At 40.9% G+C, this 18,050-nt stretch overlaps 1 protein-coding gene across 6 annotated transcripts in view; it reads right to left on the bottom strand.

The window, feature by feature from the left end:
• Nucleotides 1-355: 355 nt before the first annotated feature.
• The window catches only part of MTUS1 (microtubule associated scaffold protein 1), a 116,657-nt gene continuing 98,962 nt past the window's right edge, over nt 356-18,050 (bottom strand). For all 6 annotated transcript variants that reach the window (XM_085058850.1, XM_085058851.1, XM_085058848.1 and 3 more), the window contains 8 exons: nt 15,149-15,215; nt 7,700-7,914; nt 7,078-7,183; nt 6,059-6,132; nt 5,859-5,954; nt 3,245-3,361; nt 1,849-1,946; nt 356-1,039 (listed from right to left, as the gene is read on the bottom strand). In XM_085058850.1, coding sequence (XP_084914976.1) covers nt 823-1,039; nt 1,849-1,946; nt 3,245-3,361; nt 5,859-5,954; nt 6,059-6,132; nt 7,078-7,183; nt 7,700-7,914; nt 15,149-15,215 — 990 coding nt within the window. In that variant the 3' untranslated portion in view covers nt 356-822. The remainder of the gene's footprint in view (nt 1,040-1,848; nt 1,947-3,244; nt 3,362-5,858; nt 5,955-6,058; nt 6,133-7,077; nt 7,184-7,699; nt 7,915-15,148; nt 15,216-18,050) is intronic.

Genomic DNA, 18,050 nt, shown 5'->3' with positions numbered 1-18,050 from the left:
GGTTCTGACTACAACCCTATTGACTTGAAATCCAAAATCCATTGTACCCTGCAAAAAAAGGTCTCCTCAGAAATGGCAGAGTTGTGCATGGACATGAAACCAAGAGCCCATGCAAAATGTGGCTGCAATTCAATTTGTTTTTAAAATTAATTCAAAGTTGCATACTCAGGTTGGCCAAGACACTAATGAGTCAGTTGACAAAGCTCTTCATGCCTTTTTTTTTTTACCAAACTGTAGCCAGAAAGATGAAGGAAACTAACCTACAGTACTAGTGGCAGTTTCTCCTCATTCCCAGGCAAGGGTACTCTGCTAAGCATGCATACTGAGAGCAGTATCAAGGAAGTACATGTCAATGTAGTCTTCAGCTTTTATCCTTTATTACGTACACAGCAAAGAAGGCAGCATTAGACACACGCACAGTGTGTTACACCCATCCCATCCCAGCCACGGCACACGCACACACGCACACACACAGCCTTAAAAAAGTGTCGGTGAGAAGGAACATATTATAAAGGTTGTGATCTTTATCTCTAAGCCCCTGAGCTTCTTCTTATGGTTAGGTGAAAAGGCAACAAACAAGTCTTTCCTTGCTCTGTAAGTGCTTTGTGCAACGATGTCCATAGAGGTCATAAGTCTTTTTGGGAGGAGCGAATGTCTTACTCCCATATTCACAGTCTCCTATCGCCATTTTTGCACCAAATAGTTTCCAGTTATGTTTAGTTGTCATAGGCGGCTAATATAGCTTTTGCTCCTGTACTTAAAATTAGGAAAGGTTCTGCAGATCAGAAATGAGATGCAGGCCCCTCTTTCTCTCAAGAGATGTCATCTTGGTGACACTGCAGGACTAGAGAAGTTACCAGAATTTCGTGGGGACTGAAGAGGCACGGATGAAGAACTGGGGGACAGTTTTCTTGGGCTGCATAGGTCACCATTGTGCAACTTCCACAAAAGTTCTTCATTTTCCATTGACAGGCGTTTGTTTACTTTTGATTCTTTCTCTAGTGACTCCTGTAAAACAGCTTGCTCTGTAGAAAGTTGCCTGCAAATGGAAGATTTACATCAGAACACATAACCCAACCTGGACGCTGCAGTACTGAAACTTAAAGAAGGGTTCAAAAGTGCATGAACCCTTGCTTGGCTCACAACTGAATTCTGTCCTTAATGGGAGGACTTAGCATGTTCTCATCCTTGCTGCATTTAAACTAGTAGCTTGCAGAAAGCAGGAGAAAGTCCCAGTAAGAAACATTCCTCAAGGCCAGAAAAAGCACTGGAAAGTGAGGTTTGCCCTACTTAAAACAACAGATGTTTTTAAATGGCTGTGCTGGAGCCTTCGGGTCTTGTTGCAGGCTCAGCTCAGCATGGAAGCTGCAGATTCCTTCACACTGTAAGAGTCTGGCCATCCGTTTAAGCAACAGTTAGGAGGACCTCAGACCTGTTTTATTAATGGTAAGTATTACTGTTACTGCTAAATAAACACTGACCTAAACTGGGGACAAATCACTCACTGAAGTGGTTGTAAGTGTGACTCAGGTCTAGCTTACAAGCCAGTAGTACTTAAAAGGGACAGTCTTTGTATGATGGTATTTACAAGTTGCTTTTTCTTCCCTAAAATACTGGAGTACTGAAGAACATACTGAGCCTTTACCCCCTTTCAGTATGTTCCTGATTGTTATTCTACACAGGAATCCACATTTGTAGAGATACAAGTGGGGAAGAAATGGCTGTGTTCTTTCACAGAGTACTACAAAACTGCATTCACCAATATTTCAGCAGAATTTTCTTTCTTGTCACAAGAACCCTCTCCCACTGATTAATAAGAGCATCGGAACACCCAAAGATATTTTTCACCTTGAAAGCTCCATGTGTTTGTCCATCCGAGCTTTTAATTCTTCGTTTTCTTGCTGAACCTTCTTTAATTTATCCATTAAGATAGTGTTGTTCTCCACCTTAGAAAGAAGGTCACAATTTAAAATAAACCCATAAGTGCACTCATCAGGATATTGACTGAGCTATCACCGATGTTGGCAGTCTGGAGTTGCAGAGCTTGTTACAGTAGAAACAAAAACCTGCAGTAACGTCAGACTGAGCTGCTGCCGTGGCTTAATGATCTGTAACAGTCAAATAGATCCTGCTTACCTTATCCTTGCACTTAACGCTGGCACTTTGCCACTTGTGCTGATTTGATGCCAACAAGGAGGACTGGATAAGGGATCTACTGTTAACCAGCACATTCCAGTAACTTCTGCCAGTGACAGGCAGCAGTTTTAGATGCTGAAGCGTCTTTCTAGACACAAGATTATCTAGAAATAATATGACAAATTCAAGAGCTCCCCTGAGTAAACAGCTTTCCCTGTTGCTCTTGTGATTCTACTTTGTTGCTGGAGGATGTAATCAAAAATAAAGGAAAAATTGAATAAGTGGTTAGATGGTCCAAGGGCTTCTACACTGTGGCCAACATTTGTTGAAGAAGATGAAGGTTTGCTAGTAATTTACTACTAATTGTAGACTAGGTTAACATACATTGCTGCACAATACTGAGCAACAGCTGATATGAATTTGTTCCTTTGTATTCAAACCTCTTTCTATACTTACTCATTAAAATCTTGCTTAAGCAAGTATTACAACAGTGTTCAAAGGCCCCACCCAGGAGAAGGACCCTATCCTGTCACAAACAAGAGCATGCTAAGTAATTACAAGTTCTGCCTCCAAAACTGACTTTTCATGTGGAATTACACGCAAGTCAGAAGCACAGCCACACAGCTAAACCAGCAGCTTAACAGATAAAATGATTGGCCTAAGGTAATTAAGATTTATTCTACTTCATGATTGATCCCTTGTTAAATTAGGATCATTTCCTTGTTAATGTTTTCCTGACACTGCAGTCTATCTTCAATACCACTTGAGCAATGTAGCAGGTAAGGATTTTGTACTTTGGGGATGAGGGAGAAGAGAGGGAAGAGGCTTCCAGATAATCCTGTACCAACTTAGCAATAGTTTATGCAAACCTCTTATGTCTTAAGAGGTTAGAAGGTCATTTAGAGCATCAGGTCATTCTTTCTCCCTCTTGACATATATCCCAATGCTGTACCTGCAATGTGAGCATGTCCCTTGCATCATGAATCCCTGTTTTCTTTTAAACAAAAAAAGACTAATTCTTGCACGTAAGTCTATCCAGCCCAAGTTTGTTATAGGAACACAAGTCAGAGACACAGCCCCAACCTGCGAGACTCCAAGTAACACTCACCAGCTTTTCCATCTTCATTAGCTTTATATCTTGCTGATGGAGTTTCTCATTCTTGATCTCCAGCACGGCTTTCAAACTTTCCAGCTCCTGTTCCAGGTACATAATCTGTGGGTTTTTCTGAAAGATTTCCAGAGAGTTTGCTTAGTACCCTGAATTTCAGGAACAATTTAGATGTTTCTCTGCTGTTTAGAAAAAACAAAATAATTATGGTAACAAGTTACTTGTTCTAAGTGAAATTAAGTCAAACACTCTAGAATAAATAACAAGATCTGATATCACTTTCTCCTCGGTTTTTTTTTGTCCTTTCAGGTAGGTGGACAGTTGCAATTGCTTCATTAGAAGCTGTTCAGAAAGCACTAAATGCACAGACATGAAAACCCCTTGTGGATCAAAGGAAGGCACAAACGCTGTCACAGCAAAACTTGTTTTGCAGGAGTGCCCAAAGGCCTTAAGGCTAGGAGTTCCAAAATTTATTTCATATTACTCATAACCCATCCCAAGAGATAATTAGAGAAAACATTTGAAGAGTTTTCAGACACTGGAATAGTTAAAAAAAGCACCAGAAATTTGAGTTCTGAACTTGACTGTAGTTTATCTTCCCTGGTTTGAGTCTGAAGGTAGCTGGCCCAAAAGCAGAAATTGAAAGTTTTCAGTTTTATATTCTGCAATATAAATGCAGAATATAAAACTGAAAATAATAAGCCTGAGAATATAAGCCTGAAAATGCAATTACACATACAAATCTTGCACTGCCGCACATCCATGACTTATCTACAATATAGCAAATTAGGACTTTTTTATTTTTCCTTTTTCTATTGTTTTCTGGGAGGTGGAGGGCACAGCAGGAGGGCGACAGAGCAGGGTATGATGTGGTTTTCAAGGACCTCAAGGACCTATTCCAGAGTAAGAAACCATTCAAACACTGCAGAGTAAAACACATCCTCTGCAATTCAAGGCAGCCACAGCCAAGATAAAAGAGAAATAAAGCAAGTCTTAGTCCCAGGTAGCCAGAGTGGAACACAAGCTGAAATCAATCAATGATTAAGCATGTTGTGTAACTAAGTTTATCTTCAAAATCAAACAAAACTTGTTTTAATGTATTTGGGTAAGAACACAGGTGCACTGCACTGAGTAACAGCTTCACTGCCACAGCAGAAACGCTGGACAGGAGAGCAATGCCTGCAGTTTTGTGGGGCACGGTCCCAGAAGGACAGGGCCACTGCACGTCACAGGTGACAGGGGCTCCATCACCTGCACAGCTCATTCTCCTGCTTGCTTTTAAGGCCTATTGCATTAGTGGTTCTTGTTTAACTTCTTTTGAGAAGTCCATGCAAGGGTGGAGTATGCTGTGCTTGCCTCAGTGAAGGCAGCAGATAATTGTTCCTCTCTTTTGTGACTTTGCATGGAATCAAGGAGCTAACAAGAAAAGTAGTCTTGAGAAGTTTAAATGCAGCTTACAGTATGTTCAATATTCAATTTATTTTCTTTCCCTCCTCTAGCCCAATGGTCTTAAATGTCTTTTTAAAGTTAAGTCTGAGCCCCCACATTAGCTACTTAGGAGAACACACAAATAAAGACTGAAAGGCCCACATAAGTGTTTAGCAAAAAGCCTGGGAATATCAAGTGACACTATCTAAGTGATATCAGAGAGCTGGAAATAATCTGTCTTCAAAGGGCTGCTGGGAATTCCGATAGTGCAGATTTTATGTTTAGTACAGAAGAATACACCGAGTCAAACTGGGGCTTTTCCAAAGAGAAGTCTCAAGCTTATCATGCATCTTATGCTGTCAGGAAGGCACAAAGCGTATTTTTAGCTATGTAAAGGCACTTGACTATTGCTTTAAGCAACATCTGAGCGTGCCTGTGAAATAGAGTTCAAACTCCCACTGGCACAGCAACATATTGTGGTTGCAGATTCTTCTTGTGGCAACTTTGTCCTGCCAGTAGAATAAGCAATAAGAGAAAAAAGCCCAAAACAAATTCCAGTGAAAACTAGGGCAACTTCCACTAGAGGCATCCTAAGCATGGAATTTCTCTTTGTGGAATAATCAATACTACTGGTATTCCACTTATTTCTGGGTAACCAGAAAGAAAACCATGTTTGTGTCTAATCCTCCCAGTGCATTAAAAAACCCCTCTCTCAGAGCACATTTCTATCCCAGGAGCATCAGAGGTAACAGCAGCCTTGGGAGGAAAAGCAGGACAAAACAGAAGTTTATTTGAAGGATAAATCAGGGAAAAGTATAAATCAGTGTTGGAATAAATGTATTAGCAATCAGCTTTGCAGCAATGATGCAAACCCATGCTGATCACAGCACTGGTACAGGAGTTACCAACTGTCCAGAAAAATGCTATGGTACAACTCCTGCATACACACAGGTCTTCACTTTAACTTGGGCTATTATATACACCTCTGACTTAGATACTCAACAACTTTATAGAATTATGATGGTAAAGTTAATACACAGCATCACAGTGCTTGAGCCATTTAAAAAAAAATACTACTACGTATAGGAGCTCTATCAGGCTTCATTGCAAACCTTTTGCATTATGCAATAAAATAAACCCAGGCAAGATCTGCTCATCCACTTTACTTCTGAAGATTAAGACTTACAAGATTGGCTTTTTCTTTGGCTATTTGTTTTTGTTCTTCTAATTTCAGCTTCTCACTCAGGGAGTTGTTTTCACTTTTGAGTTCATCTATTTTTTTCTGAAATGCAAATATATTGTATAGTTAGGCCAAGAATTCAGTGCACATCTCCAAACTGCTTTTCAAGTTTCAAACTGTTGCAATGACCCCAGCCCTTAACAAACCTCCAGCAATTCCTGCTTCTCTTTAAAGGAATCTTCAAGCGACTTCCTTTCAGATTCATGGGTGCTCTTGAGTTCTAAAACAAATTATTTTTGCAGATTTTTAATACCACATAAGACATGAAAATTCTTTTTGAAAAGAAACAGCCTGAAAAGCCAGCCTACATATGTATGCACAGATGCAGTATCAGATTTATTCCCACTTCAGATGTGCTGATTGTCCCCTCACATATCCTGCACATTTCATTAGCAGACAGTGTGGCAGTTTTGAGAGCATTCATCTGCATGCAACAAATGGATTTATTAAGCACAGGCCACATCTGACAAAAGCCGAGTTTCTGGAGGAAAACACAGCAAAAATTGAATTTGTGTCTTCCATGAACTTCTAGAAAAATTTTTATTTTCCTACTCTGCATGCCAAGAAAAGGAGTTTGCTCTTTGAAAGCAGTGGAAGCACAACCAGCCTTCAAGACAAAAAAGTACCACTGGAAACTTTGCTATCAAGGAGAGTTAAAAGGAAGATGGAAATCATCATCACTTACATCAATGAGACGCAATGTCATTTAAACATGAGCATGCTCACCACCCCCTCCCTGAAAAACCACCTCTGCCACAGTGTACTGTACACAGTGTATAACATTTCTCAACATTGCCATGTCATTGTGGAAAGCACACAACCCTACTCATCCTTATTTTCAATTTTGAGGTGCTCCCTATGGAACTAGGGGTGGGAGGAATTTTTCAGTCACTTGAGATTTTGAGGGCAATTCAGGTATCTTTTGCTGCAAGAAAAATTCACTTCCACTCAAACTTTTAAAAGTTTCATTCAACTACAATGGGATCATGGTTATTGCTGTATGCAAAATACGACTTGTCAGTTCCAAAGGAAGGAATTCACACAATGTTTTTAAAGATAGCTGGCCATCAAGAGCATTAAGTGGACATAGCAATCAAAAAGCCTATATATTTTTGTTTTTGACTAGCAGTACTATAGCATGTATACTTAAATACTAAATACTTGCCTGAAAAAGAGGATTCATACTCCTTTTTCAGCTCCTCTACTTTTTCGGAGTGTCTGTTTTCGAGTTCCAGCTTAAAGCTTTCATGTGTGGTATTTAAATTGTCCACCTGCAATATGACAACATTATTTTTCTCCCCTTATATGTATCAACTTAAGCCTTGTTTAAAGCATTGTTTCACTGGCTTCATGCACTATGTTGAGTACATTTTAAATGGTCTAGTAGGATTCAAAAGGAGAAGCTAAGCCGTGTACAAGACTTAATAACTGAGAACGATGTCTTACAGTTTACCGCTACCAACAGGATGATGTGTGCATCTGTCACATGCACAAAGTTGTTGCAAAGCAAGGTCAGAGGGCAGGTGTGTTTCTATAAATCTTAAAACTCAAGCTGCCTCAAATATCCCATGGAGCTCAGAAGTTATTTAAGCTGGTAGAACACAACCAATTTAAACATAAGCTTACAATCTGTACAGCTTAGTGTGGTAGTATTTTTATCACTACAATGAAGTGGAGTTTCACATTCAATAAAATAACTGTTACGAGCAAAACCCAGGATTCTCTGAAGGCTCATTTGTAGCAGAAAGCAGTTGCTAGAAAACTTTTCTACTTTGAGTGTTACAAACCTGCTCCTGGAGTTGGGCTTTGTACTTTTCAGCTTCCTCAATGCAGATACTTTGGAGTTTCTCACATTCTGCAGTGTAAAACTGTTTAAGTCTCTCCTCCAGCTCAGCTAAGTCATCATGATGTTGCTGGTTTAACTTCTGCAAAAACCCTTCATAAGCAACTTGCAGTTCATTCCTGTCTCTTTCCAATTTCTCACAAGCTGCAGAAGTGGTTACTGAAGATGTCAAAAGAAAAAACAAGAGAAAAAAAAAAGGAACTGGATCAGGTTCAATACTAAAGTCATTTACAGGTATTAACAACAGTGAACATACTGCATAGCAACATGGTTATATACAAAGACAAATATGATTTATCCCTGAAATACATGCCACCTCCAAGGGCACATGAAAAGCTCCTCACAAAAGTATCAATTTCCATGTTTCTTAGGCTGAGAATTAACTAAACCTATTTAAGACAGGAATCCACATAGAAAGCACAAGTGTGACAGACTGACATGAGATGGAAGAAGGAATGTCTCACAACAGACAATGAAGTGCTCCAATAAAAAAATTAATTGCATTTGCTACTTCACCTTATTTGATCCCATTTCAGTGGAATATTTGTCAGAGTACTTCACTTTTTGACATATAAACCACTTAGCTAAATTTCAAAGTCTTAATATCCTGAAAACTATATGTTTAATGACACCCACACTCAGATATAAAGCAGAGAAGCAATTTCAGCCTGACATGGACAGCCTGGTACAGATCTGCCAATCTGTAAGGTACTGCTCATGTATGTATGCCTGAGATATTCAAATATGAAAGACAGTGAACAGTTTTAGGCAAAAAGTGCAGCGTATTAAGAAAAGAGAACTGCTGTGCAGTTCTCTTTACATCTGCACTAACACAGGTCTGCTAAGAAGACTGCCTAGGTTTGTCTCCCCATATCTGCAGCTGGTTAAAAGGCAAAACAGAAGTTAGCAGCTTGCATTTTTGAGTTTGAAATTTAGCATTTCCAACTCCAGCCAACCAGACTTGAATAGGAGGAGTCACCCTCTTACTGTTAATATGACTGCAGCAAACGCTTTATGCAGTTCCAGCTGCACCCAATGCCTGGAAGCAAAGTGAAACAGCATCTCTAACACAAGTGTATGGGCACTGACCTTGAGCAAAACTGGTTCTATACAGACTCTAGTACTTTGGTTTAAAATAAATTACTCAGGTGATTGGCTGCTTAAGAGAAAAATCAACTAAAATGTTAACTTGATCTTCAAAGGCAGAAGTCATGCATGCATTTCACAGCATGCTGGCACACTGCCCAAACAGTGTAAATATAAACTCTATGTAGAAGCATGGGAATAGTCAAGGATTTTTGTACAGGCATACAGGAAATTCTCATCACAGCTGTGTTTGAGCCTTAAGATAAATAAATTACAGTATCTTCAAGGACTGGTTCCCAAAGCAGTAGTGGGTTAGCTCAAGAGAAAGGAGCCTGCCCCAGCAGAGTGCCTCAAGTTACATGTGTCTTATTCTTCTTTGCTGCAGCTCATTAAAAGCATGTGAGTAACTTGATGAATGATACTTGCACTCTCTTTTAAGGGAACTGTAAGCTTGGCCCTGCTACCATCACTGGGAACCTAAAGTGGAACTAGAAAGTGTTAAGAGAGTGAGCTGTACTGCACGGAAATCAATCTGCATGTGTGTCTACCGGAATTAGGCTTAACAGCAAGTTTAGTTGTGCTGGGTCTGTGTGAAAGATCTGCTGATCTGGACAGATTTAGGCCAATCTCTTCATTCTCTGACTGGCAACGATGCAACAGGGATTCAGCTGAAACCTACCACAACATTCTCTGCAACCTAAGCAGATTTCACTGGTTTTGATACTTTCTGTACCACAACCAAGAGAAGCTTTTACTTTCCTATCTTTATTTCTCCCACAAACTTTTCTTACAACTGCTCCCTTTGGGAAAAAAAAAGTAAAATTAGCATTCACACTTCTGTCACATCGCAGAGGCATGAAGTTATTGAATATATACACTCTGCATTGCCACATTTTTGGGGAAGAGGAAACCTCATTGTTAGGGGACATTATTTTGTAATGCAAAGAACCAGGCAGCAAGCCAAATAGAGGCATTACACAGCCAACCACATGCAGATGGATCTGACCTTCTGGAGCAGAGTAAGGGCATAGCTGAGAGGCAGGCGACTCGCATGGCTCAGCTGAGGTAACTGTAGCAAAATACTTGAAATTATCCACTTCATTTAAAACCAACACAGGAAGAAGCAAGCATCAAATTCCTCATTTGCAAGGCCAGAGCTATTAGTTTGCCTCCAGTTAGTCAGAAGAATGTGCTGCCTATCATTGCCTTATCTTTAAATGTCAGCACGAAGAACTTCAGATGATGCAAAGCACTTCAGAAAAAAGCAAATAGCAAACCACGCCTTTGTCAAAGAAAACAGACGCATCAGTTCCCCTTCAGGCAGTTTGCAATTCAGATTTATGAGAACACTAATACTACAAAGGCAAACATAAAACTTCTAAAACTTGCACTGGCAGTTAAATGTTGTTAACGTGAAGGTAACTCTAGCCTCCACAAAGCTGAAGGCTGCAACGCTTCCTTGTGGATCACAAGTCTGACTTGAATCCCTGCCATCCAAACAAGACGCAGAACTACTCACACAGTGAGCTCCCAGTACCATGGTGGTGCAAGAAACTGACCATGTAAGGCTTCAGCAAAAGCACCAACTAAAGATTTGTTAATTTGAAATTATGAGATGTCCTGTAAACCAAGGTTTGTCTGAATACTTGAGATTGAAATGTCTGCAGCAAGTATCCTGCACAGCCCTATCCATGTCCAGACTGAATCATTGCATCATGACTGCTCTGCCTTTTTAAAGAAGGTTGCCTTTTTCATGAGTTGTCCCTAATTCCTTAATTTGGCCATTTAGCCACTGACTAATCAAACTTGATTGCTACTCAATTGAAGAGTCTTCTCACTGAACTGATGCTTAACTTTGAAGAAAATTTGGAATTGTAACATGTGCTCTTCCACTAGCAAACACAGAAATCTCAACTTCAACTTCTCATCCACTTCAGAGACACCTGAAGTGCATACTTCAGAGTTTTTGTACACTCCTACTGTATTTCTTTTCCCTTCTTGAAGTGCTTTCCTCCACAATTCCACATCTTCTTAAGCAAAAAAACCCAACAGGAAACAAATGGTCCAACACTATATCAGGAAAAAATCAAGCCAGAGATGAAAAGATGCACTATTCGTTTGTCCATGAAGTTTGTTCAATTTAACCTGTAACTCTAAACAGTTTTAAGTTTTGACAGACCATGTGGAATGCTGTACTTGGCAGCCAGGAGCAATTTTTACTTCTTTATTCAACTAGCAGAGCCATTATTTTTTTAATCTACTTTGTTGTCCCAGCCTCTCTTCCAAATCACACAACTGTCTCTCCCTGTATTATTACAACATGAAGCAAGATTGTTCTGTATTTTTAGGCTTCTTAACACCTTTTAATATAAATGAAGAGCCTGGTTCTTTTGGGCCAGACCATGACTTTTGGAAATCATGTAAAGTTTTGGTAACAGCAAATCTTCAGAGCAGAAATGCTGGTTTTGACATGTAAAATTACCCTTTATTGGTAGTAGCTAACAATGGCCACTTGCATCTTGGGTATTTCACTGCAAAGCTTTTTATGTGCCAAAACCATAAAACAAATGCCTCAAGAGCAGCATAGAGAACAAGACACATGGCAACTCCCTGCAATAGTGCAAACAGCAGCAGATCCAAACCACATTAACAGTTGCTGCAGCTGAAGGAGAGGACTACAAAAGTTTGTATACCCAAGAAAGCCATTTACTATTTTCACTAGAAGTAGCCAAGAGATAAGACCTGACAATTGGGCAGCATCTCCCTTAATTTTTTTTTTCTTACCGTAATTATAAAACCATCATCCAATTCAGTCCTTATGGCTAAACTGCTTAGATAAAAACATTTTTCAACTTACATTCCCCTAAATGTCACCATAACCATAGCTCTAAGATAAAATACAATGGATTTCTTTTGAACCCTGAATTAAATTGTTTGCAAACAGTAATTATCTTCATAAAATTATCCAAGTCACTCCCTGGCCTAGTTATGATTTATGAAAAGGCATTAGACTGTCTGAAATTTTAAAACAGAGTTCACTAACACAGTAAACTGTCAGATTTTAATAGTAGAAAAGGACATGAAAAGGGGATAATTACCACTAAAACCCCCATGAATTTAGTATTACGTGATGTTACACTGCACTAACGCTTTATTGCTCAAACCTATTTCACACTGCAAGCTGTATGTTCACTTGACCAGTAAGTCTGCTATAGACAGAAAGGCTCATTTCCCTCTCTACAGAACATATGTTTTTATATGTATATAATAATTAATTAATGCTTTTGGCAGATTCTCAATATTGACAATTCTTCTACCCAAACATGCTTTCAATTTTATGACCAAGTTTCTCTTGCTGTTTCTTCCATAGTGAGACTAATGATACAGAACGTTAAACCACATTGCATATTTTTATTCTTGGGCAAGTTAGACAGGGCAAATAGACAAAAAAAGCCTGCTTTAAGCAACAATTAAGCAAGTATGAGTGAATAAATAATTTGAAGCACTCAATTCTCTGCCAGGAAGTAAATTCACATCCCCTGTGCTGCAAACACTACAAGTGACAGAGTGTTCAAGCAGGCAAACAGGCAAGTGTATGAAGTGTGGCAATTTAGGCCCTGTCTCAAATGAAGTGAAAGAAACATCTACCAATTATTAAATATTTTTAAGGATCACCTTAACCTGAAAACCAAATCACATTCACCTCACCGGTCTGTAAAACACAACACTCTCTTTCTATCCAAACTGCCAAAGCATCTTGAAGATACTTTATTAACAAAAAAGAACATGAAGAGAATTTTGAAGAGAATATTTTGAAGAGAATACAGTTTATCAACTGCAACTGGAGGTGAGAGAGAGAGAGGTTTGGCATTTGGCTGTGTGACAGGGTGCACAGGCCTCTCCAGGCCATGGAGAAAGGCTCGGGAATGGCGATGTTCAAAGGGCCAAGGTGGGCGCAGGCTGAGTCAGCTTTGCACCTGCTGTTTTGTAGCAGGACTGGGCTGGATCACATCCAGCATGATCGTGAGGAGTGTAATTAATTTAGAGGAATAGTTTCGTACCTCTCAAGAAATATGCAGCCCTTGCAATTTCTTCTTCCATAATTAAACAAGTAACTAGAAGTTTATGCTCTAGCTTGCATCTTTAGAAGGGAAACAGGTGACAAGCAGAACATCCCTGCCTGCTCCAGGCTCCCCGAACTAAGGTGTTTACATTCAAACCACAAAGTTTAGTCTTTGTAGCTGGAGATTTTAAGGAAGCCCAAGTTCAGAACCCAACTGTTACTGAATTTGAACTCCTTTTGGAAAAGGCCATCCCCAAACACCTCTTTGCTAATCCTTACACATGAGAGCAGAAAGCAGCGTCTGATAACCATCAGCCCCATGGCTGGCACAGTCATATGGTGGCTGCCAAAGACACATTCTGGGACCAGAATGCATATTCAAGTCATTAAACAAAAAGGTATTTTGGTAGAAAGGGTCATATGCAACAACCCAGCAAAACAGACATTCTGACAGCAAGTCCATTTGGTTTTGCAAGGTAAATCAAGGAGCTTGGGAATGTGCACAATTAAACTTCAAAGCAAGAAACTGAGAAATCTAAACTGTGCAGGGTACAAGCTGCAGGACACTTCATGTTCTTCTCAAACTCGGCAACATGCAGGGAACAGGCTACACTGAGCTGGGCACACCTGGTTACTCTTCTGAGACTGCCTGTTCCCAAACTGCAAACCAACACATTAAAAACATGGCAGCTGGGACTCCACAGAACATCTCTAAACAGCCAAAATAAGATTCAAACGGCACTTAACTTTCCAAGCAAACCTATGCTTAGATCATAACGTCAATCAAAATTCACAGTACTTACGTCAAAACAGTCTATGGAAATCAGTTAAGCCATATCCATTTAACAGTGTCAATAGAAAGCTGATTAGCAGGTATGTATTTAAGCAGATTATTTTCAGCTAATGCTACTGTTACAAGAATGCCTTTCTCACACCTTGTCAACAAATTATTAATTTAACTTTGGAAAAAAAACCAAAAAAACAAACCCAAAACAGTTCTTTTTAAATCTAGATAGAATTGAAGACCTGGGTAGTTTTTTGTTTCTGTAATTAAATCCACTCCCTTTACATGCTGAGGAGAGCAGTACAGACAGGCTAGACGTGTGACGTGGTTAAGACAAAGGAGTTGCATGAAGATAAATGCTTCACTGAAACCATGGTCTGGAAACCTTACAAAGGGAAATGAGCCCCAGGCTGTCACTCAGATGCTCTTGCATAACTGACCCAGTAAGATCAGCTCTGTGAGGGGAACAGCTGACGATGTCATCCAGCAGCACATCGGCCAGCATCCCTGTCTGAGAGCTCTGTGCACTCGGGTGTCACACATCCATCAGGCACAGTTGCATTTAGAGTTTTTTCTAGTTACCAACCCACTGAATGGCATATTCTTGCCATGGGAGTGTCATTTATAAGCTCAGCAGGCTGTTAAGCAAAGCATAAAGGTAAAAAGTTTATGGAAAGCTCATTTAAGCATGAGGCATCCTTACAAAGAGCAAAACTTTAAAAAAAACCCCAAGCTCCACCAAAACCCTTAAAAATAGTAATAGGCAAAAGTGTTGGCCAGCTTTTGGTCCACCCATCTAAGCAGAATTTTCCCTTTCTAGGTAAGTGATAAACATAGTATCTAGGTTGATAAAAGGAAAAGTAATATTGAAGATTCAAGCCTCAGGAACAACTGCAAAGTTCAAATACCTTACATGGAGTTACCACTAAATTCAGTTATATCAAGCTTCAAAGCTGGCAAAACCAGCCCTTGCACATTATAGCTCAATTTCATATAGCTGTCCACTAGGATGAGTTCAAAGATTTAATCTCATCGGCCTGAAAGCATTTCCTTCTGTTAATTTATACTCATTCACCTACAAGTTGCTAAGGAAAAATGCAGATTTTGATCAGTTTGTTTTACAGGTTTATATATTTTTTGCCAGCAAATCTCTAGAATACAGCGTAGGGATCAAACAAAAGTATATATGCAGTCACCCATCCTCCCATTTTTTAGAAGTGAGTGCTTTGGTCATCAGACACATGTTTTGCAAGGAGGCCCTGCAAGGCGCAGTCAGATCAGTGCCAGGAATTCGGTGAACTTGGGGTCACGCTGTCAGGGCTCCACAGTGCTTCAATCATCTGAGTGGAATTCAGTCAGGGAATTAAATGACTGCCATTACAATACCAGGGCATCTGTCTGCTGCAGATCTGTTTTGCTGTGTTTCTGTTCTCATGATGAATACAAAAATAAATTCTTACCTAGTTCTCCTCGAAGGTTAATTAGTTCTTGAGACAACTCTTTACGCTGCTTCAGTGCTTCCTCCCTCTGCAGAGAAAACAACAAAAAGGCCCAAACATTTGGTTACTAGTGATCTGAGCAGGGCACCTTCCAATAATTAACTTACATGTGCTCTGTAGGAAAAACAAGAGGCAGGAGCAAGAAGCCAAGAGATGAATCATTTAGGATAACAGTTCAGCTGTTACGATATACACAGATGTTCTTCTGTTGTTAAGGAAGTTATACTTTAAAACAAAGAACAGCTTTTTCCAGGATAGCTCTGCAATTAAAATCCTACTTTGCAGCAATTAATTATATATTTTATGGTGGGTGTAGCCTCCAGAACAAATCAACTGATAGCTGTCAAGAGCACAGAAGTATAGTGTATATGTGAAAGAGGCATGCATTAAATATTTATCTTAAGCTTACTCAAACACAAAACCCAGAACTTTGCTAAACGCTCAGCCTTCCATGAAGAAAAGGCACAGCCCTGCTCAAAGTTGAATACAACCCACCCCGCTGCTCGCAGCTCTTAACATTTCATATAGATGGTGTTCCTTATTGCGAGAGAATCATAAGGAATCTGTGAACAGCTCACAACAAAGCAGAAGCACCCGTGTCCCTGCTCTTCGCAGGAGCTGTGCCCTGGCCAGGAGGAGGCTGCCGGCCAGGCCGCTGTGCCCCAGACCCGCAGCGCAGGGAGCAGCGCGGGCACAGCCGTGGCAGAGCCGCTCGGTGGCTCGGCAGCCACCTCACCCCGTGCGGGGGTGACACGGTCCGCTGCCCTGCTGGCTGCGTGCTTCACCTTGCTCCCGGCCGGCTGCCTGTGAAACAAACGCCCATTACCCTTGCTGCAGCACACTGAGAATAGAGGCAGAGCTTGCTGCTAGAGCAGCCCATCTTCCAGCGCCGGCAGCCCCCCGCTCGGCCCCCCGGCCCTCATCGGCGACGCGCAGGTGGCGGTGGCACCGCCGAGCCGGGCAGGTCTGGCCGGGACCGAGCGTCAAGGCTGGACCTTGCCTCCGCAGGTTATCCTGCTTCCGCGCCCAGCGCTCCCGACAGCGGCAGATACTGCAGCTTCTGCAATTGGCACAAGCAGCCAGCGATTACTTAAAGCCACAGCCCTTCTTTTATGAAAGGCGAGCCAGACATTAGACCGATTGATCCCCACTTGCTCCCACGGCAGCCGGGATCACCGAGGGAACACTGCCCTTCTCTGCGGTGTTAGAACCGAGCTTATGTTTAGCTGTTTCGAGCTTGCTGTACGCTGCTTTCACACTTAATTGGTTGATGCAAAAATAAGCCACAGGAGGCCTAAGCTGAATGGAGAGTCACAGATACAGCAGCTTTGCTGCTTTCAATGGCCAGGCTTATATTCATAGCCCCGGTGCACGCAAAGAGCTTGAAACTCACTTGGCATGCTTTTCCTTTAGCTGGGATACATTGGGGGAAAGAAAAAAGGAAGCATTGGCCCGAAAATCACACAGACTTGTCCACAACTGAGCGCAGTAAATGAATCTACAGACTGGTCGAGCCACACCTACAACTGACTGTCCCCCGGGAAAACCTCCCCTTTATAGCAAATTCCCCCTTTGCCCCAGGTCACTGTCACTGGAGCCTGACCACAGGCTTACATCTTAAGAGCACCCTGTCCTGGATGCAGGGAATATTCACTTCAGGCCTGCAGAACAATTAAAGCAGTAAAATACACCATTCTTAAGAAAAACTAGAAAGAATAGCACCCAAAACCCAGTCATGTATTAAAGTCTGACACAAGACTAATCAAAATGAGTAATTTTTATGCTACACACTAATTTGCAAGTTTTAGGAAATTATTATGGAGCTGTAAATGCTGGCTAGAAGAAACCTCCAGCCCCCTACTAAAATATTTTTCTTTTTTTTGGCCTTGTATGAGAAAGATTCGTTTTAATCACTCAGTTTAAGCAGTTATGAGTTACTTGGACACCTTACACTTCGGTAGGGCTATTAAGTAGCTGTGTTGCAGTTTTATATTAAGCACTTAGAGGCTTTTTACAGTGTCAGTGGGCTAAGATTGAAAACCACGCCTCATCCTCCACAGCAAATTCTCAGGAGAGCGGAGCACTCAGTTATTGAAAGGACTTGCCCTGCTCTTCCCTGCTTCTCTGCTCAGAAAGGAGAGATGAGTCATCTCACTCCATTCAACGCCAGTGCTCCCACCATGAACACAGCATCTGATGATGAAAATGGGAATGCTGCAGTGAGTTAGCTGAGCTGCGTCCTTGCACACTGGGACACAACCTGCTTTCTTCCTGCCCACTCTGTCAGTAAAACATCTCAAATTCTCCCTAGTGGCTGGACCATGCTGCAGACCCATTTGACACACTAACATTTTTGTTTAGTGTTTCCAAAGGGGCTTCTTCACGGTCTACACGTTTTGTGTTTGCTTTCAATTAAAGACATTTGATGAGAAAAGGGCATATGTGATCAGCATATACTAAGAACTAACAAGAGGCTGACACTAAAAATCCAAACCAAAATCGAATAACACTGTCTTAGTAATCTTTTTCATGTTTCTTGCTGCTCTTAAGCCCTGTTCCTTTTTACTGGTGTTGTTTAACCTGTTGCCTCAGTGTTGAGCTCACCCATTCATTGTTTCACAAATCCAAGAAATCCAGATTGATTTGTATCATCACTTCCTGCTAACAAATACATTGAGAAAAAAACTGCCATCATAACACAAGAAGACTAAGTTGCTCATATGGCTAAGCAGCCCCATGAAAGTCAGATTTACTAGCAGTTAACTTAGTACCATTTTATCTAAGTTCTGAGAGAACTGAAGCTCCAGGTATGGGGGTCTCCCCAAGATAACATGAAAGTTTCCCAGATCTGAAATCTAAATGC

This window comes from Lichenostomus cassidix, chromosome 4 (genome assembly GCF_008360975.1).
Source record: "Lichenostomus cassidix isolate B80296 chromosome 4, HeHo_3.0, whole genome shotgun sequence".
NCBI classification, from domain to species: Eukaryota; Metazoa; Chordata; class Aves; order Passeriformes; family Meliphagidae; genus Lichenostomus; species Lichenostomus cassidix.
The sequence above is the reverse complement of the archived record's forward strand: the minus strand, read 5'-3'. Positions and strand labels throughout refer to the sequence as shown.